Source organism: Anguilla rostrata, chromosome 3, assembly GCF_018555375.3.
Source record: "Anguilla rostrata isolate EN2019 chromosome 3, ASM1855537v3, whole genome shotgun sequence".
In the NCBI taxonomy this organism is placed as follows: domain Eukaryota; kingdom Metazoa; phylum Chordata; class Actinopteri; order Anguilliformes; family Anguillidae; genus Anguilla; species Anguilla rostrata.
Window position 1 is genome coordinate 55825243 of NC_057935.1, and position 21650 is coordinate 55846892.

The 21650-nt window shown below is 39.7% G+C and overlaps 3 protein-coding genes across 5 annotated transcripts in view; 2 read left to right on the plus strand and 1 right to left on the minus strand.

Moving 5' to 3' along the window:
* Window positions 1–3760, minus strand: part of shroom4 (shroom family member 4) — a 43269-nt gene extending 39509 nt beyond the window's left edge. The window contains exons 1-2 of one of the 2 annotated variants that reach the window (XM_064328405.1): window positions 3601–3760; window positions 2665–3160 (exon numbers count right to left, since the gene is read on the minus strand). In XM_064328405.1, the coding sequence (XP_064184475.1) occupies window positions 2665–2799 (135 nt within the window). In that variant the 5' untranslated portion in view covers window positions 2800–3160; window positions 3601–3760. Of the gene's footprint in view, window positions 1–2664; window positions 3226–3600 lie in introns of those variants that run through there. The other variant, XM_064328407.1, reaches the window with a different exon arrangement.
* Window positions 3761–6837: 3077 nt separating this feature from the next.
* bmp15 (bone morphogenetic protein 15) lies at window positions 6838–10123 on the plus strand. 2 transcript variants are annotated; one of them, XM_064328409.1, is made up of 2 exons: window positions 6838–7343; window positions 8456–10123. In XM_064328409.1, exons 1-2 carry the CDS (start codon window positions 6899–6901, stop codon window positions 9307–9309), a joined length of 1299 nt encoding a protein of 432 aa, XP_064184479.1. In that variant the 5' UTR covers window positions 6838–6898; the 3' UTR covers window positions 9310–10123. The 2 variants fall into 2 exon arrangements, with proteins under 2 accessions (XP_064184479.1, XP_064184480.1); XM_064328410.1 differs by having other exon boundaries at window positions 7203–7343; window positions 8461–10123.
* Window positions 10124–18154: 8031 nt separating this feature from the next.
* leap2 (liver-expressed antimicrobial peptide 2) lies at window positions 18155–20619 on the plus strand. Its single transcript, XM_064328411.1, has 3 exons — window positions 18155–18311; window positions 19157–19317; window positions 19427–20619. The coding sequence occupies exons 1-3, from the start codon at window positions 18243–18245 to the stop codon at window positions 19464–19466; spliced, it is 270 nt and encodes an 89-aa protein (XP_064184481.1). The 5' UTR covers window positions 18155–18242; the 3' UTR covers window positions 19467–20619.
* The last annotated feature ends 1031 nt before the right edge of the window (window positions 20620–21650 follow it).

The window sequence follows — 21650 nt, forward strand, 5'->3', positions numbered from 1 at the left end:
CTTGGGTATCATACACTTGGACAAGCACTTATCTCAGACTGATGTCAATTTAGATAACTAGCCTATTCAGTCTTGCCAATGACTCCTTGAGAAACAAACTGACATTTGCTTAAGGCTAGTTCAGAATCACTAACATAAATTTTCTTATTTAAGACTGCCTAGAAAACTGGCCAAATTGATACATACATAAACCAAACGATGGAATGAGGACGTAAGACCAATAGACTCATTCACTGAAAGAATTGATTGGACATGTAAAAGAACTGGCCAGTGGTCAGTCGCTTGGAGGCCAAAGGCTGACTGGCTGACTGTGCTGACTGAATCCAGACTAACCAGAATGCTGACCGAAACAATGAACTAAACTAAACTTGGGTAACCTTCCACGCTTCCTTCTCTTGCTCAGCAGTTTGAGTCTGAGAATGTGATCTCTGGGGGTCATCCACTCCTAAACATCTTCATTCAAGAAAAATAAATCAACACTTTAAAGGAATGTGGCAAGGGAAGGGGGTTGGGAGAGTGGGGGGGGGGTTGAATCTTTTCTACTATTCCCTTCCCCCGCACAAATAGGGAAAGATAGCAGGGAGATTTTCAAATAATAACAAGCAGAAACACTCTAACTATCTACATTCCTTTTTAGCTTTTTTAAGTTTCGCTATAGATGCTGAGTAACATCAGAATACTTAAGAAAGGTATTGAGTTGATATTGTTCCAGTGTAACCATTTAAGTCTGGCTTATGAAATAAGCTAGTCACACAGAAGCTTCTGTACTCAAGCTCTGGGTTATTTAACAACAAAGCACACTTGTCTATCTAACCCCCGGCTATACCATGGTTGTGGCTGTGCATAAACATTCTCACCAATATGTGAGATAAAAGAAACATTTACCCCTTTGTGGGACAAAACCTCAAAATACACACATTCTTAACTTTAGAGCCATGAAAAATAGAAACTGTTTCATGGCTTAAATATGAAAATAAATATATTAAATATAAAAGCACTAGGCCTATGTGGAAACATGGCAACTTTTCTAGAATGCAGAAACAATGTGTGCTTTCCCAGAACTTTTCATAAAGTTCAGCATTCAGTCATTAAAATGTCTACACTGAAACCACCGAGATCCTTGTATTGTTCTACCACCCATTCAAACTTAGCGGGTGCTAACAAGCTGTTGACATAAAGCCGCGCCTGGCTTTGATTTTATCTTCTGTTTGGAATCAACAATCTTTCCCAAGGCACTATAGTTCCCTATTACATAGATGAGTCTTTCCAGTATCTAATGCAGAGATTTAAAACCGTCAGTTACATCCCATCACATGTTAAGGCAAAGAAAATATTAAAACCACTGACAGAGGAGGAAATTGATTGATGTGGCTGATGGGAGACCGTTCACTGTGGTATGTGCATTACCTGCTGTAAATAAGCCACAGCTAGAGACAATAGCTCAAAGTTCACTGTGGGATGCCATGGGAGAAGCTCTGGGCATTAAATTATCAAGATGAAAAAACAGAAGCAGCCATGCTACTTATGTGAAATCTGTTAAATTATCGTGAGCACGTCTTTGCTGTCCCCATATTTCAGATAAGGACAGCGATAACAACCTAGCTCTGTTGCTATTTAGTATAGAAACTGGCTGTAATTCTGAAGGTGTAGTTTTATGTTTTTTATAGCTTAGGGTTTACTTCAAAAATCAAATTCAGAACTCGGTTGATGTAAACAATGATATATACGGACAGAAACAAGAACGTTTCTGGTTTGCTAAGTATGCGTAATTGAACTGCGGATGGTAATCCAATTTAATTACAGTGCACTGCATTTTCTCTGAAAGGGTTTCTGCCAGGATTACAAAGCCAATGCAAGAAATGACTTCTGACTAATAGACCCATTGCATGCGATTTAGCCTCGAGAATTAAAATTAATCACATTACACGCGAGGTAGTTTGCATCCAGCACTAATACAGTATTGGTCGTTGGTATCAAATTATAACAAAAAAAAACTAAGTGACTACGTCACGGAATGTAACCCCACGCTTGGTAATACACCAGCCAGAAGAAAACATCTAGTCAGTGTAGTAATTCGAATGACTTGCAATCGACTGCTCGAAAGGTGCTGAGGTGGTTGGGCCAATATCGGTACTTAATTATCATACACAATAAAATTTGCAGCCAGTTTGCTACGAGCTAGTAGTGATGCTATTTACCGAACATTAGCTTGTAAGAAGTCACGTTAACGTTACCCCATCAAAGCAAACTACATTACAGACGACGGATGAAATCACAATTACATCTATATTACTGTTGCAAAGTTATAAAACCAATTGCATAAATATCCACACAGTATGTCCACGTGTGGACTGTTCAGCCAAACCTGTCATCAACTACCACTGTTAACTTTAAAAATAACGGATTTTTGTATCCGCTGCAAGCCAGCCAGCTTAACGTAAACGTAAATCACATCGCCCCTCACCAGAACAAGTTTGAGCATAAAACAGCCAAGTTAACAAGTTATGAATAAATCCAACCGGTTTATCAAACTAAGGAAAAACGGCGCAAAATTAACGCCAAGCATCCAGTCATACATTTTGACACTGTATACTCCTATGCAATTTGGCAGCTAGATAATACAATAACATTGATTTTTAGTAAAAATTACCAAAATGTAGCTACTTTTGTTATGATGAGCGGTTCGCCGTGCTCGAGTCCTCCTTTCAACGTGAATCCCCAGGGAGCACCTCCTTGTAGTTGGACCTGGATGTGGTGGAAAGACACGAGTTGCTCCACGGTTTCCATTCTCTGCTCCATGACACTTGCGTCCTTAATAGTATAGCAACTATCCAGAAGTTGTTGCAAAGTTTCGTATCTCCATCACCACTATTCCGTTAAGTTGCAGCCACCAAGCAACGAAGGGTAGAACGGAGGCAGGACGAGAGGAGAAAGCGAGGGGGATTCCAATTACACCGAGGAAGATTTCCTCCCGAAAAATCAGTAGTTTGATTGACAACGGGAATGGCCCATTCGAAGTGGGGGTTAAAGTTTGAACGACCAATGAGGAGTGCAGGAGGGGAAAGAACTATATGGAGCATCAACCGCTGTATTGTTTTCCTCCGAAAATGCCAACGGCAGCTTCAGTCAGTGGGTCGTGGGAGCAATGAGGCGATCGTATCTGCAAATTTAGAAAACGGACATCATAGGTTCGTTTAGTAGCGTGGTACTGTGCTGCCATTCCGCTTTCTTGGAGAAGTTTTCCATTCAAAGAAAGATACTAGTTAAGTTATTTCTTTAAAATAATTAGGTAGCATACATTCGTGTGTTGTGGTATTTGTTAGCGAGCACGTCACCAGATTTATTTTTCATTTAAAATGGGCTCAGTTCGACATGCAGTTGTCTGTAGTTTTCATTTCGGTAACCTTAGTCTACTTTGCAAACGATTTGGAAAGTAAAATGTGCTACAATATCTATGTAATTTAGCTATACACTTTTATCCAAACGAATTACAATGTAGGAGAATATTCACAATATGAGAATAATGCCGACTATCTTGCTAACAACATTCCCAGACCATCGAGGAGTTCACATCATCACAGTAAAGCAGTGGTTCCCAACCTTGGTCCTGAGGGACCCCTGCTGGTTTTCGTTCCAACCACAGTTGCAATCCCAGAATTTTTACAAGTTGTTAATTTTTCTTAATGAGGCACTTTTAATGTTTATTTATCCTGTTTAGTCACATTATGTCAGAAATAGCGTTTGTATGAAGAACAAAAATCCCATATTCGCACTGTGCCATAATGCAGATAATTAGATAAAAGGGTAGGGCCTATTGCAATTTTCTAACTGGTCAAATTAAACGGAGGTGAACAAATAGGCTCACAATTAGGTAACTGAACGGATGTGTTTAAGTGTTTTCCGTTAACTTATTTGCACAATAGATGTTTGGTTTGTTGTCATTTGCTTTGTCTTAGAATTCTTCATTATCTACCAAATGGTTAGTTTTAGTGGACATGTGTCCACTTTCACCAATTAGGAGACTATTGATTCAACTCAATCTTTAATTTGATTAGTTGAATAATTTTGTTACCTCTTTTTATGTAATTGTTTGCAGTATAGCACAATGTGAACATGGGACTTTAATTCTTCATGCATGCATAGATATTTCTGACATAGTAATGAATAATCTCTCTAAAAATGAACAGCACCTAATTAAGAAAAATGAATGGCTTTTTAAAATTCTGGGATTGCAATTGCAGTTGGAACAAAAAACCAGCATACCCAAGACTGTGTTTGGGAACTGATTTTAAGCACCAATGCAGGGGTATCCAATCTAAACTCAACTCAGCACTAGATTCTACTTACCAATGTCTTGATTGAAGACTATGATTAGATAATTAGTTAAAATCAGGTGCCATAATTCTAGGCTATAACCTGCACCCACACCAGCCCTTTTTGGACCCTGTATTAATGCAAAATAACTAACCTATGCTATCAAGAGCCTAAACACAGATCATGAATATTTATAGAACATAACAAGCCCTAAGAAGAAATACCTAAGCCATAAAAAAAATGTTTTCCCCTCAATAAGTGAAAATCAGATTTGATACAGTTGCTTCAAGAACAGCTGTCCCGGATGCAAAGAGCTTAGATATTGCCAAATTCCAAGTCACGAAGCCACATGCAGAGCTATTTTCCCTTCTAGTGAAGCAACGCATATGTGCTGGGAAAGCCTTGTGCTTGTAATCATTGTTTCCTTGCTCTGCTCATCATTAGACACTATACCGCAAGTCCTCGGAACACATGTCAAAGTACTCTCATTGAAGCCCTAAAGTATTTAACCGTGGTCACATTGCGTGCGTTCAAACGTTAATATCGATTACAGCTGAATAGAAAACATTTATTCCTTGCGCGCTGCCTGGAATACACAGATTTCTTGTTTGCACATGCGATAATAATGTCACTGTATTCCGTCACCTCAGGCAGTATTTCTAAATCTTGTCCTTTTTTCCTCCAAGTTTTTATTCATCAATTTCACAAAGCATTTTGGATTTTACAGTTTAGTTACCCGCAGTAGTAATGGTATAAAAGGGATGGTTCATTTTCTGGGTTACACACACATAATATAAATGAAGGATATTTTAGATATTTACATAAGGTTCTGGTATTTGTATTCTATTATATTTCCAGCTGGTTGCTGGATTTACAGTAGCTGGTAAACAAAGGCATTATGGCTTTGTGGTCTACACCCCTATACCTGCTATCGTGAAGCCTCTGAGTAGCTAAAATGTCCTTATTCGCACTTACAAACTGGGCCAGTCAAAAATATACACCGAAACCTAAAGCAGACAATAATAAAAATAAGTTTTCAGAAAAAAAGTATAATAAATCAGGATCATTTTGCTATAAATACCTTTCCCTTCTGTATGTATAATACACTTCTTTATAAATTTGTTGCTTTTGGGAGCTATTGGTGTGTTTCTGCATGTTCATTTGCTGGAGCTTTCCCTGATCTTTTCCAGCCATTGTCTGTGGATAATAACTATTGTGGCTCCCTGATACTATAGCAATTACACCTCCTTAGCCCCACCCACAACCCTCAATAGTAACAATTTACTTGTTTGTGTCTCTGAGAAAAGACCCCCAAAAACATCTTGAGATTATTACAGATGGGTGCAGGAGATACTGGTAAACCTGGGGGGTATTTGGCCAAAAAAGTTACAGTAAAATCGATCCTCTCTTTAATATTGCATTGTGAACAAAGTTTATTTTTAGAGCTGTTCTAATTCGATCCAGTTTTCGTGCCGATCTACATTTACTTTTTCTCCTGTGTTATGTAGTGCCATATTAACCTTTGAAGTCACTCTGAATAGGAATGTCCTTAAAATTATTAAATAATAAACTAACATTACACACCATACTCTTTGCATATATCAATACATTTACATGCCAACTGGGAGCTAGCATTTGACAGCTGAATCCAAGTATGTTTTCCCAATTATAGACTGCGATTACAGGTGTACCATACCAATCCTCTAAGATTGGACAGAGGGATTTGGCAGGTACAATACATTATTTAGATAACAGTTCACGCCACCGCCATCTGCAGATCTCCAAAGGCTTCCGGATTGTGCCAACAAGGACTTGATGGTGTTTCTGGCTAAGCCCAGCTGTGCAATGGAGAGCATGCCACTACAGGACTGTCTGTAGTGGGGAATTAGAGATGGAGTGATTTTTGTCATTCCCAAGCAGCCACTTCAACCATCATCAGAAACAAGTAGGGGGCCTACACATGGGGCCCATTGTTTAAGATGTTGTGCTTGCACTGACAAGGTGAGCTCTAGAATAACATCAGCAGTAGGATGAAAGCAAGAACATTGCATCCTTGCTCTGCAAGGGGAAAAATGACACTAGACCTTCCACAAATTTAATTTTTGAGCAAAAAAGGGCAACAGCAGTAGAGGCTTCTCGATCATGATAATCTCAATGACAATACAGCGTTAGTATTAACGTCATGTTTTTTTTTTTTTGTTGTTGTTGTTTTTGTTTTGTTTTTTTGTTTTTTTTCACTGATATTTTCCAATAATTTATTTTGTTTGATTAGCAGCTCTCCGTGTTGTCCAACGCAAACAATGATCTCGAGAAAGAAAACCTTCAAGACCAGTCCTACGCAAAGGATCGAATGATGCTAACAGTGGATACGCAGACTTGGAGTTGAGTTTAAAATTATTACAATTTGCGGGGAAAACCCATGGCTACATTGCTGGTCTATACCCGGATTCTGGACCCTGATCATAGCTGAGATGCGCTTTTGCTTGAGGAACTCCTGAGATGTCTTCAAGCGTCACCTGCTGATGCGCGTAAGAAGGTTAATTGGGGTCACAGAGGAACGTGCCAGTATACGCTATTAACCAAAATGCTCCACTTCCTATATCACGGTCTCCAAAATTCGTATAGTGGTACCCTTCCTGGTTGCTATCATTCGCACCAGAGGTTGGACATGAAGGCTACCTACAGTCACAGCCTATGCAAATTTTTAATATTTTCGTACCTCTTTTCGATGTCTTCCACTTTAACGCCGCCAAAGAATGACGGAGAAATGGCGTCCTCTTCGTCGTTTCACAGCGATGTTTCAACGATACAATCTAGACAAAAAGACCATAGACGACAACAGAAGTTACACCATAGATCCCCAACGAAAGATCAGGTTGCTGACCAGAACTTGAAGTACATGCTGAATTTGTATAACAGAGCCGCCGATACCGACGGTCGGCCCAGAGAACCCAGAATATTGGGGTTCAATACAGTCAGACTGATTCGGTCCACTTCAACACGAAAGCGGTTCTCAGTGTCGTTACCCGGTAAGTAGCCTACTTCGTTAACTTGCTGGCTAACTAATCCAATATTTTATTTACATTTAAAGAATGCGGTTTTGAAAACACAAGTTCAGCTCCCTATTTTTTCGTGGCTGCATACCTTCATTCAAGAAATCAGATGTGTAATAATTCTAAGGAAATTTATATTTTTGTGAATTTTAACATTTTGAAAAAGAAGCAAGTTTTTTTTTTATCGCGTAGGCTGGCCTAACGTTGCCGCACACTGGCTGTCGACTGTGGAGTTGCACTATATGACCAAAAGTATCTGGACATTTGGTCTGGGGCTGTTTTTCTTTGTTTTGGCTAGGCCCATTGGTTCCAGTGATGGCAAATCTTAATGCAATGACATTCTAGATCATTATATGCTTCCAACTTTGTGGCAACAGTTTGGGGAAGGTCCATGGCATTTCAGCATGACAATGCCCCTTGGCACACAGTCAGGTCCATATAGAAATGGTTTTGTCAAGATCTATTGTAGAAGAACTTGACTGGCCTGCACAGAGCCTGGACCTCAACCCCATCCAACACCTTTGTGATCAGTTTGAATGCCAACTGTTATCCAGGCCTAATCGCCCAATTAGGGCCCAGCCTCACACATGATCTTCTGGCTGAATGGAAGCAAATCCCTGCAGCAACACTCCAACATCTAATATAAAGATTTCCCAGAAGAGTAGAGGCTGTTATAGCAGCACAGGGTGGACCATCCCCCTATTAATGCCTGTAATTTTGGATGCAATGTTGGATGTCAGGGGTCCACATACTTTTGGCCCTGTAGTGTAGCTTCCTACTTAAATATGGCTGCTCAATGCCTGTAACTTCTCACATACTCTTGACAATTTAGCAAGTCAACTGTGTATTAGTGCATTATGTTATTTTCACATTTATGAATATAATTTATATAGGTGTTTTTTTATGGTTATGCACACTATTGTTTCAGGGAGTACAATTATGTTGCAAAGTTGTACTGAATTCTCCTTTAGGCAGGTGTTAGCTTAAAGTAAGAAAGGTAGATTACCAATGAAAATTAACTGGAGTAAGCCCATAAGTGAACATGACATGTCTTATTTTCTCTCCTGTTTGTATGAATGTCTGTCCAGATCAGCAGTACAGCTACATGGTGCAGTATGAGTTGAAAGCTCTTCCCCTGAAGAAGCTAGTGAGGGCAGCTTTTGTCCATCTGCGCAGCACTGTGCTTTCTCACGTGCCTTTGAGCTGTGGAGTCAATATCTCTTCCCTGGGGCCAGCCAATCGGAGAATCTCCTCTGGAGGCCATGTGACCCTCAGACCTCATGACCAGTGGACTGAGATGGACATCACACCCCTCATCTCCTCACAGAGTGAGGGACGTCTGTCCCTGGCTGTCCAGTACCAGTGCGTGGAGGACAGGTTGGTGAAGATCACCATGTTGAGGAGGAGAGGTGGGAGGAGGACCCAAGCGAAGCTCGTCTCTCCCCAAACGCAGCTGAGGGCTCCTGCACTGCTCCTCTTCCTGGAGGAGGAGGCAGGGGACCCTAGGGACTGGGCTGGCCCACTGGAAGCACGAGCCCCTTCTGTGCCACGCCCTCGCAGGTCCAAAGAACCGGGTAGCATTGGTGCAGACATCCCCAACTACGTACGCCAAAACAGTGTGGCTAAGAACCAGTGCAAGCTTCACTCCTACAGAGTGACCTTCCAGGACTTGGGTTGGGATCACTGGATCATCGCCCCACATAAGTACAACCCTCGCTACTGCAGAGGAGACTGCCCACGTATCCTCCACTATGGGTACAATTCTCCAAACCATGCCATCGTGCAGAACTTCATCAATGAGATGGGTGTGGGGGAGGTGCCCCCGCCCGCTTGTGTACCTTACAAGTACAAGCCAATCAGCGTCCTCATGTTGGAGAAGAATGGCAGCATTGTATACAAAGAGTATGAGGACATGATCGCAGAGTCTTGCACTTGCCGATAGGCTCAAGGACAACGGGGCTCCGCCCTGCACACACAGAACATGCGCCCACATTGGCCCTTCAGTGTCTTAAGGTAATGTGGTTCTGCCCCCTCATCCCCCCTCTTTTCTCATCACAGGGGGAACGATGTGGAAATGTATGATGTTGACTCTCAGGGCTGTTAAAATCCTGGGCCATACATGTTTGTTTTAATCTCACTGATGTAGCTTACAGTCTATTTCCTGTCCTTCAGTTGGGCTGAGTTGACGGTTTCACGGCAGTGGTTTGTGGGTAATTCAGGAATCGGGGGCACCCCCTTCAAAGAGCATTTCTGTTTGCATGTCCACATCACCTCCGGGAGTCCAGGGATGAGGCACTGGATTGGAGATACTTTTGGCTCGGTACCTCTGCACAGTATTGGCACTTCTAGAGGCTTTCTACAGTTACATTTGCCCTCAAATATTTTTATATGTGAAAAGGCTTCTTTTTTTTCTTTTTTCTTGTCCCCCCCCCCCCCCCTTTTTTTTCCTTTTTTAAAAATGAACCCATGAGATTAGGGAGCCTTTGGACAGGGTCTGTTTGCCTCTGTCCAGATGTATACATTTTTGCACATTGTCTGGCTAGGTGAAGTGACCCTCTTTAGGCATGCAAAAATGTGGATGTGCGCAGTCACCATCCTGTCCGTTTCTGCTGAATGTGAAGGGGCGTGTGCAATGTGTTGATGAAAGGACCTTTTGATATGAGTGTTTGGTAGTGAGGGAGATATAATATTCTTATTCAAAATGTATATTTTATGATGAATAATGATAAATAAAATAAAATGCATGTTTTCTAAAATTCATTGATCTGCTATGTTGTTGCACCAAATACGTTCGCATATGTATGTTTGTATGTATGTATGTGTGTGTTGATAAGCTTGATTTCATCTTGGAATCTGCTTTTGCGGAACACTCATTTTGGATTGGGTGAAATGGTAGTGTGGCAAACATGGGCTATTATAATGAGCTGAACTGACAGCACTGCCATCAAGTCTTGGTCTCAAATATTGTGAGCCCAGAATTATATCCATGCCTTTTCTTTCCTCCATTAGATAAGTGACTTGAACCTTTAACAGTAAGTATATTTTACATGGATTATTAACAAATGGGCAGTGTTTTTTTTTTGTTTGTTTTGTTTTTTTGTGTGAAATAAAGACTTGTTAGCTTTCTGAAGGGAGTTCAGAAAGCTATTCCAGTTCATTTTCTGTACACGACATGGTCAACAGAGGGCACTCTAACCCTGCACTTCAAGCCATGATTTCGCGAGTGTGGATAAAACTACAGATATTGGTAGTTATAGATAGTAGATTAGTCAATGAAAAAGTTTAATTCTGACAGGAATCCGGTTTGTTTTGTCGCTTGCCATATTAAGTGTACATTCAAGGTAAGCACTCTGGTGAAACTGGCAGTGGAATAAGCAGAAAGAGGCACTGAACAAACTGAAGTGGTATAGACAGGTGTGATATCACTGGAAGGTCGGCACAAAGTGGAAAGGATTTATGGGCATTATTAGTCACAGGTTGATTTCTCATAACTGCTGTGAATAGAATTGTATGTGTGGACAGCTTCCTTTTGTTTGCAGTGTAAATGCTGATGACCATTAACCTTCATGGGCAAATGCTATGGTTATGAAGTGTTAGCAGTAGGGCTCCAAGTGCTATTCAGTTTTTTGTGCTGATTTTTTAAATTCTTTATTTAAAAAAAAAAAAAAAAAAATGTGAGAATTTGGAGTACATTTACTATAATTTATACTATAACTTAGTATAGCTCAGTATCCTATCATTTAGATTTCAGGACTGTTTTTACATTTAATATCTTAAAGGAGACAACTTAAGAATCATTTGTTCTGTAGAGAAAATAGCATTATTATTAAGCAAATATACTTTCCTTGAAGAAATATCTGCTCTAAACAGGGTTTATATTTACACTATTGTTAACATATCTCCATACCTGTAGATCAGAGCAACTGTTCAAAGAAATAAATAGCACGATTATTTTCCTTGGCCATTTACAGTAAATCTCCAAATCTCTTTTGGACCTGAGGAGCTGCAGATGATGATATTTGACATAACTCAGCACTTAATTGAGGAATTAAAGCAGCTGATTACTAATGTATCACATTTCCTGGGGCTTCAAGTATGAATGTTATTGTAGAATCCATCTTAATATTTGCGTATGTGGGAATGAGGAAAGAATGTGCGCGCCAAAAGATATTCAGACTTCTGTCGTGCGGATTGCGTTTATAAGTCATGTGGATGAAACGTCATCTTTATAAATCCCAAATTGACCTGAAATCCTGCACACATGCACAAGCTTCATCTCCCACCCCACAAAAAGCCGTACGTGGTTATGTGCATGTCCCTGATTAATACGCTAATCAAAATAAAAATGTTGAGATGTAGGCCTATGCCCCTGTCTTGGTAAAACATGGCTACAGCGGACAAACTGAAGACACGGTTTCACAGTGTGAAATTGAGGTCTTAGGGAATGAGGTGGAAATGCAAGAAATGCTTTTTTTGGCTCCAATTCCACAGGGCTACCAAATATAATATGTTGGGGAGCAAAAGGTCACTGCAGCCCTTACTGCAACCAGTTCTGAGCTCCACACAATTGCTGAGGTGAAGAATAAGTGGTTGGACATAAAGGTGAATTTGAAACCCCGCATCACTGCCCATAATCAGAGCGTCAAGGCCGCCAGTGGAGGTAAAGGGGCTTAAGAGCTTACCCCACATAGTATGCCTCTTGCATCTGTAAGCTACATCATTGACCAGTGGCGTGATGTCATCAGCACCTGGGAACACTATAACTGACTGCCCTACTAAAGAACGTTCAGGTTAAAAAAAAAAAAGGTTGCTGGTTACCACTCCACATTGCTATCTAAATCATATAGAGCAAAATTAACTATTCATACATTTGTTATTCAAGAACATACTGTAGACAGTTAAGAGCAAGTCGCCTTTATTTGTTCTGTTAGAGGATGACATGGGTGCCACCAGAGGTCCAGTCGATGTCTACAGAGTGAGCGCAGATGACATCCACTGTTCCTCCACTTCCCTCACGCACACTAAGACCCGCATGGCCCAGCAGCTCAGGGCGTGTCTTTGAAGATGTGCTGTGCTGCAAAAAAGACACAGTAACGGCAATTAATGCTGTGTGTGAGTTAATACCATGTTGACTGATACAAGTATGACTTTAGTGGCAAATAGAATTTATCAAAAAGTTGTTGTATCTTACCAGTCAATGCACGGGCGGTTCATTATGGCAGAACGGAGCCTTACTGCTGCAGCATTCGCTTGTATGGAATGGGGGGTCAAGGTCGCTAACATGCCTGAGATTAGGCGACAGAGAGACTCGGTGTCTCGGCTGCATTCTGTAGCACAAGACATGCCCTTATGATTGAGTAAACCTTGGCTGGGTCCTTAAGTAGTCCTTAAGTAAGTGTTCAGGCATCACCACTGACCTTTGAATAGCCCACCACTGATTTTGCATGACTATGCAGCTCATACCATTTCTCCTGCTCAAGATTGTCATGAAAATAGAAAAATATTTTTAGTGTATTTAATTTCACTTACCAAGTAGCCAGCCACACTGCTCCAGCTTGTAATCTCTCCCCTATACTGTGCATTAAAATGACTGAGTTTTGGGTTGACCTATGGGATGACCCATCAAGCAACAGCTTCGGTCAGAGACATTCTCACTCCACAAATACTTTAAAAATTGATGGAGTGAAAAGGCTAGCGGTTAACAAAAGTATATCCATCCACAGACAGTGCCATTATTCAAATGTGAGTGCAGTCAATGGCACACATTATGTTAGGGAGGCTGCAAATTGCTGTAAATTGTACTTTGATGCTGACCTGTTTTCCTGCAGTGAAGAGGAACCTACTGTAACATGGGGTCAACCTAATTATGGCATTACAAACAGCTGGCATGATGCAGCTTACAGATGACTGTGTTATCCCAGTGCGGTCCACCAATTCCCGATGAAAAGACCCAGTCGCAATAAAATCCAGTGTAGTTAAAACCTGTACCGACTCTGGTCTTGCTCTGTTGCCTGTTGTTTGTCCCTCTAAAGTCGGGCCCAATTCAGCTCCAAGAGTACATCTCTTGGCAATCTAAATCTGCTCATGAGCCAGTAATCATGATGGGCCAATAAATCTGACTGGTTCCTAAAAACTCTCTCTCTGCAAATTCTGACATTGGCAATGTCCTCAAGAAGGACTAAAGCTGCCATTGCACACAAATGTGGACTGTCATTACACACATAGTATTTATCGCTATGGGGTGGCAGTGTAGTATAATGGGTAAGGTGCCATAGGTTCTATTCCTGGGTAGGACACCATTGTTGTACCCTTGAGCAAGGTACTTAACCTGCATTGGTTCAGTGTATATCCTATGTAAAATGCTATGTAAAAGTTGTGTAATTTGCTCTGAATAAGAGAATCTGCTAAATGCCTGTAATGTAATGTATGGCTAGTGACTAAACTGAAAACACCTATTACTTACGACTAATTGAAGCACCTGTAATATAAGTATTTTTTATATTACAGAGCTCAGACACTCAAATTTAGAAATGAGTGGTAGGGATTCCAAACAAAATAAAGGTGGGAAACTACTGAACATGACACACAACTGACCCATAAATAATTGCTACTTCACTGACTGAAGAGGTTTACAGTAGCTGCTAGTTTATGATTAGTTTTAAAAATGCAATATCAATTCAGTGAGACCTTGACACCAGAGCATTTATTGACAAGGGGGACTTGACTGGGCGCAGTCCCAAAAGTAATACATTTGGCTCTGAGATACTTTAATTATTTGATGGGACAAAACTGGCATTCCTCAGTATTGCATGGGATGTGTCCTCTGCCAATGGTGCTCCGTTCTGCCAAAACTCTCCAGGAGTAGAGCTGCAGGTCACCTGATTTACAGTTTGATGTCCTGTGGTAACAGATTTACGATGTAGTGTCCAGTTTTTTTTTAATCATGTCAAAATCCAACTGTCTTCTTGTGATGCAGTGTTGACACATCTAGTTTAGTACTTCATTTTTTGAGACCTCACGAGCAACAGTGCTCTGTGAATTATCCCATGAGTTTGATAACCAACACGCATTTGTACATATGTTCCTGTAACCAGCCAGCTAATTCTGTGGAGTGCATTCATTTCTCCATCCCTACCTGTTCCAGCCCAGCTCTCAGCTGTCTGGGATTAAAGCCCATTTTATCCCAGGGAGAAACATTTTATCCAGAATCCTTTAACAGGCAGCATTACTGTTCATCGTGGGATCAGTGTTGCTTGGCTGACCGGACTGGCCTGGATGTTTATTACTGCTCCTATCCATGACTGAGATGCAGCATTCTGTTGAATGAAGGGAAATCTGTTGAATAATCTACGTTGGTGTTAAATAACCCAATTATCTCTCGTCTTTCCATATTTTCTTTCTCCAAAAAGTGTGATTAGTGTTGTATTTCTGGTGGCCGACAGCCCCACAGTGGACCTGGAAGGCCTAGCCCAGTCTAAGTAAAAATGTACCTACTGAGGTGAACAGCTTGCCTGAAATCAATGTGGAGGATCATGGGAAGAAAGCCTTGTGAGTTTACAAGTGGAGTCATTGTACATGTTTATTGACTGGCTTTAAACAGCAATCCACTAAGGCCACTAGAACATTAAAAAAACCACCTACCCCATTTTACCTCCCTAGTCGGAATGTCCAATTGCAGCTCTAGGTCCACCCCATTGATAATTTGTCTTCTGCGAATTGAGACTGGAACAATCTAGTGTACACACTGTCTGAAGGGCATGCAGTCAGACACCGCTTCTTTTCACTTTGTAATCCATCAGGTGAGCTGCCACACGTACAGCACAGCTGACCCACATTAACTGTGATTGAGCAATGAAGAATGGGATACCTGCTGATACCTCCCAAAGCAACTGTATGGGATACCAAAACTGTACCTACGACCAGTTATATATGACCCTGTGGAACTTCCAGCTGCATTCAGAACTGGTATGATCCAAACCTGACCCCTACAGCATTCCTCTGCACTTGGACTAAGTGTCAAAATGCCACTTTCACTCGGGATGCCTCCAACCTTTGAGCGACTCTCATCATGTTTGAAAGGACTGAAGCCTGTGCCTTCAGCACAATGACCCTTTGAGATGACTGCATTGATTCTTCTGACAGTCTTCTTGCTTTATGGGTCTGTGGAGAGGTATGAACACTTTCCCTCTCTTGGCACAAGGCTAGTTATAGTTCAGGACAATGCACTTTGTCTTTCCTCTCATCAGTCCTTGAATCGCGTCCATGATTTGATGAAAGTCTGCCAGGACTCATAAACAAGCATACAAAAAAAGAAAATGCTGGCAAAGGTCATCACTGGCCCCATGCCACTGCCTGAGACCTTGACTGTGATAAATCCCTCTAGAGGAAGATGTTGAAACATTTTTTTTTAGGTTCTGAACGGGCTAATATGTAAGTCCTAGTATTGATTCTTCACTAGTTTTTCCACAATGTTCAGCATGTCTAAAGAATATTTACAAGTGAATGTACACATATAGATAAACGCAAAAGTGTTGGGACAGTGACACAATTTTTTGTTGTTTTGGCTCTCTACGCAAGCACATTGGATTGAAATGAAACAATGAGCATTTGGTGAGGTTAAAGTCAGCTTTAATTGGAGGGTATTTACATCCATATTGGGTAATCCATGCAGGAATTATAGCCATTTTTATACACAGCCCCCCCATTTTAGGGGAGCAAATGTAATGGGACAGAAATTGGCTGCTCTGCTGCTGTTCTTTAGCCAGCTGTGTGTCTTTGCATCATTATTTCATGCTCAAGAAAGCTAGCAAAAGGTCAAGAGTTGATTCTAGGCGTGGAATTTGCATTTGGTGTCGTTGCTGTTGTCTCTCCACATGAGGACCAAATAAGTGTCAATGCTAGTAAAGCAGGACATCTATGAAGCTGAAAAATCAGAATAAATTCATTAGAGACATAACCAAAACAGTAGGTCTCTCAAAATTAACAGTTTGGTACATCGTTAGGTAGTAAGAACACACAGCCTGGTAGACCATGGAAGACCACTGTGGATGACAAAAGAATGCTTTCAATTATGAAGGCAAACCCGTTTTCAACTGTAAAACAGATCAAGAACACTCTCCAGGATGTAGGCATAGATGTGTCAAAGACTATCATGAAGAGAAGACTACACCAGCATAGCCTCACAAGGTTCACCGCAAGACACAGAGGATTTGCAACCAAGTACTGAATATGACAACTTTATTTCTGATTATGTTAATTTGTCCAATTAATTTTACTTCCCCAAATTGGGGGGCTGTGTATAAAAATAGCTGTAATTCTTAGACAGATCTCCCAATGTGGATGTAAATACCATACAATTTAAGCTGGCAGTTCACACTTTTAACCTAATATTCATTGTTTTATTTCAAATTCATTGTGCTGGAGTATAGTACCAAAAATAAAAAATAGATAAAAAATATTATGTCACAGTCCTGAGAATTTTGTGTATCTGTAACTACTGAAAGTGAAACACATGTGAAAAAAGGAACACATTTGCACTGTTGGACCACTGGGTATTTTTGGTCTGACCTTTGTAACACTTCAGCAATCTCCATAAATTGTGACCAAAAGGCTATCTCCACAGCTATCTTTTGGGTGGGCAAATTTGATTGGAAGTGTCTGTTACTGGAAATTGCACTGTGCTCAGTGAAAAGATTTGTAGGATTTTGTCTCTATTCTGCTTCTTTAATTTAGAAATTTGTGTAAATGAATACATTTAAATAGTTTTGAAAATACTTAAATCATGCAGAAAATTCTTTCTCAAAGCAAAGTTTTATTTGATTGGTGTTGTTGAAACAGTTCCTGCTGCAAATGACAGGAATACACTGTGTGTTGGGTGAAAAAAGGATTTGTTTTAGACAAGCTTAAAACATTTTGCTGAAATGAACAGTAAGGCACTAAATCAATGTGAGATGGGCTGCGGGGCAGTGTCACATAGTTTGCATGTGTTTGGACATTTATCATTCAAAAATATCTTTTGCAAAAAATGAAACCAGAATCTGGTGGAATATTTTGGCTTTCAGTGTTGGTGCTTTACACCAAATTTGCATTCCTGTAGTGTAAGTCCTCTTGGATCAAAGTATCTGCTAAGTAAATACTATATATACTAAATAGTAAAACTTCCAATATGAATGATAAGTAAAGTACATTGCGTTCTGGAAACTCAATATTTTGGATCAACCCGGACTTACATTTTGGATCCAGACAGGTTTTCAGCTTCATTCTTATTCCCTGTAGCCACAGTTTTTAAAATCGAGGTTCATGATTCCTGCAATTTTTACAGTTCCCATTCAGTCCAAATCATGCCTCCTCCCTCAATGAAATGCTAAGGGAATTTTCATAAATGTAATGATTGAATTTCATTAAGAAATGTAGTGGCAGCCATTTCAGGCTGGTCCACAGTGGTCAAACAGTCTTGAAACAGTGATTGGTGCATGTTAACAGGATACTGTTTATACACTCTTATTAACAGTGCATAGTATTGACGGCCTTTTTATTCTGGACTATTATTCAGAGACTGGACTGGAGATGGTGGGATGGCAATGATGTACTCGTTCCATCTTATCAGCGTTCGGTGCCAGAAAGCTCAGAGCTCTTGGCTCACACCAGAGCCTATGGGACAGTTTATCTGTGCGGCGTTCAAATATTTACTAAACACGTGACATCACCAGGGCACAGGAAAGCTGACTTGGGAGTTGAAGGGGAGCAGATAGCCTGCCTGCGTCTGCGGATTTGGACAGGAATATAAAAGGAGGAACGCAGTGCCACCGCTTCTCCAGTCTCTCCAGAAACTCACCCCAAGCCTCGTTCATCTCACTCCATCCATCTTCCCTCAAGATGCACAAACAGGCCTGCAGTAGGGCAACAGCTGCCTGCGGTTTGGTGTTGCTGGTCCTCATCCACCAGGTAAAACTTCACATTTTATAAGTTTTTTTGCAGCATTATGGAAATAAGTGCAGTGTAATACTTGTTAAGGCTCTGTCAACTCACCACAACAAAAAAGTTACATGTAGCAGTAAAACAAAATGAATGCAGATATTTATCCATTTTCCCTGGAAATAATTTTTCAATATCGTATATAGTACAACAATGAACACATATGGGCCTTTCAGTCAAAGATATACATTTTTGTAATTGAATAGTAATATTGGAAAAATCTCATACACATGTAATATATATTTACAACTATGTGTGAACATGATACAGCCAAATGATCAACACAAATATTCAGAAAATGTATTTGACCATGCATACAGAAGAATCTTTGGGGAGTAAGGTGGTAGTTCTTGCAAAATGTTTTTGATATACAACATTTGTATATTTCTTTTTAGTTTTCTTTTTTTTTAGTGTAGTGCACGTTTATCAATGTTAATAATACCATAATAATGTTATTATTGCCTAAAAACAAATTGGCATAAGAATAAATAAATAATTCTGCAGTTATTTTAATTACTAGAAATTAGAATACTCTAATTGCTCATGAGGTAAATACATTTCTGTGGCATAACTTAGTTGAAATCCTATCTCTGGATTTCTATCTGAATTATTACATTTCTATGTTTTTTGAGAGCTATAAGTTCTGGACAGACAAGAAATTATTCTGTTTTACTATTCTCTTGGGCTTGAAAGAATCTATATTGCATTCCATATACTCTAGCGACTAGTGTACTGTTCAGTTATGTGACATACATTTGGCAAATGTGGTTTTCTGGTTTATGCTGATTGTGTATGTGCGCATTTGTTTGATACAGGTATGCAGTCATCCCGTTCCAGACAGCGTGTCAACCCATCTTCAGAGCGGAGGGCTGCTAAGAAGGATAGCTCGCATGACACCCCTGTGGAGGATCATGGGAAGCAAGCCCCATGGGGCCTACTGCAAGAACAACTACGAGTGTTCTACAGGAATATGCAGGTAAGGGAGAACTGATGGGTTGTTAATTGGGTTAATCGGGCATTTATGTATATACGTGTCATGTCAGCATGCGTGTGCATGTATGTAATATTTGCTTTTTTTCTCCTAGTGGTGGACATTGTTCATTTAGCCAGCCCATCAAGTCTTAAAAGCAGAAAAGGACCACACTCATTTCTCTCCAGGACCAACTGCAATTACTATACAACAATAAACTGTTAGAAAACAGCTGATATAGATAGTAAATCAGTAAAAAAAAAATGCTTTTCATCTTGCTTTAAAATGTTTTTAAAGAAACTTGTTGACACTAACATATAGTCTGGTATAAGTAACTAGATATATGCAAATGGATAGCTGTGTGACTAAAGTGGAAGGCAACTGAAATGACTCAGGGGAACGACTTAAAAAGAAGATGTAGTTTGCTGTTTTGAATTTGAATTCTAAAAACCATAAAACATTGACTTAAATTCTTCTGGTCATTACATTCCTCGGTGCAAGTTTGTCCATTCTTTTGCATTGATGTTATTGTGTATACATCCATGTAAGTATGGGCCTAACTTTCAAGGTGCTATGAGTGCATAACTTATGAATTATCAAAAATGTTCCTATGATGATATTCCTGGTAGACAATCAAGAGATCAAGAGTACACAATTGAAGAAGAACAAATGAAAACCAATGTAATTGATGGATATGGAAATAAAAGGCAAAAGTTTCAGAAGTTGTTGGAATGCATCATGAAAACCATTGACATCTATGCATGAATTGTAATATACAGTATATGTATTTAATACCAAATACTCAGGTGCATGAAGTATAGCTTCAAATGAATCATTTACTTTTCTTCGGGTATATTTGCATATCTGCATAAATGCTAAAATGTTGTTTTGTTCTTTTTGTTATCAAATAAAGCACTATTTCTTTATTTTTAATATAGTTTTTCACAGAATTTTATGCAATCATGAATTTTTCTGGGTACTTGCAAATTTTTGAGCCCTAGATCATTATGGCAACAGTTAATGGGTGATCCAATAAGTGCCTTATATATTTATCCATTTCCAGCTGTTAGAAAGTTCAGATTGCATAGTGCTGGAGGTTTAATACATATTGGTTGATTTACCATGGTGTTACAAATGCACGTGCTCAAATGGTCTTTGTTACAATCGTGTTTAGCTAGATATTTGAAGACTGTACTGTAAATCATTACTGTCATTGTACTGTGACTTGTCCCATGCACAATGTGTGCTCTTTTTTGTACCAAAAAACTTAAGTCTGACATTTTCTCCAAATAAATGTTTTGAATGCAATTTCTGTGTTTATTCCAGTATCTTTATTTTGACACACAAAGCATTTAATCCATGACTCAAATTCATTAGTCCTTAACTTTGAAAAGTGTACAAATACATTGTTCTTGATATAAAAAATCACCTAAGAAAATAAGTTTGCTTGAAAGGCAGCTTTCTGAAACACATTGCGATGCAAGAAATGTTACAGCTGGAATGCAGAATTTCAATTGAGGATCCAATACATATAGAAAGGGTTACAGTACCACAATTTAGGCAATAATGTGGAAAATTGACCTTTGTAACATCACTTTTTCAACACTAAGAGAAACAGGTGACCCTTTGTCCGACACAGATCAGCCCAGTGACTCATGTACCGCTGTATGTTTGAATAGACGGGACTATCTAGGACACTGCCTGAGATTTGTTAATGTTCATGTGTCATGATCCTTTAAATACATTGCAGACATCAAAATGCATTCAAAGCCCCAAGGATCTGGCCTAGTTCATTGGGTCCTTGTGCTTCCCATCACAGGCTAAAATAAGTTTCCCCTAAAACCCAGATGTAGCCATGGAAGTGTACAAAATATACACTGTTTACCATCTAGATTATAAGAAACATTCTGCGCACCCACTGTGCAGGTAAACTTTTCTCATGGTTTGTGCTCTATTCTTCTTATATATGCCTTAGGGATAAACAGAAACAAATCTTTCAGAACCAGAACATATCAATACATTTATTTTTTCAGTGAATGAGCAAGTTATTGTAAGCCAGTCTCTGTTCTTACCCAATGGTCTAAATAACAACCACAAAAGTTTGAACATTTATACCAAGCAAAAGAAAATAGTAAAAGTGTTCTTTGGAAAACAGGATGTGCAAGATTTGCAAAGGCTTAAATAACTAAAGTGCATGCAACATATATATAGTGTCTTCAGAAAGTATTCACCCTCCTTTTAGCAGCCTGTCCAGTTACACGTTAAGATTTTAATTGATTGAAAAATAAATCCCCCTTCACCAACACAGTAAATTAAAAAATGCTTTTTCATTCAGTAGC

Excerpts from the sequence above, each read along its gene's own strand:
- bmp15 (XM_064328409.1), top strand. The coding sequence starts at position 6,899 with ATGCTCCACTTCCTATATCACGGTCTCCAAAATTCGTATAGTGGTACC. Across the intron at positions 7,344-8,455 it reads GTTCTCAGTGTCGTTACCCG|ATCAGCAGTACAGCTACATG; the intron begins GTAAGTAGCCTA and ends ATGTCTGTCCAG.
- leap2 (XM_064328411.1), top strand. The coding sequence starts at position 18,243 with ATGCACAAACAGGCCTGCAGTAGGGCAACAGCTGCCTGCGGTTTGGTG. Across the intron at positions 18,312-19,156 it reads TGCTGGTCCTCATCCACCAG|GTATGCAGTCATCCCGTTCC; the intron begins GTAAAACTTCAC and ends TGTTTGATACAG. Across the intron at positions 19,318-19,426 it reads TGTTCTACAGGAATATGCAG|TGGTGGACATTGTTCATTTA; the intron begins GTAAGGGAGAAC and ends TTTTTCTCCTAG.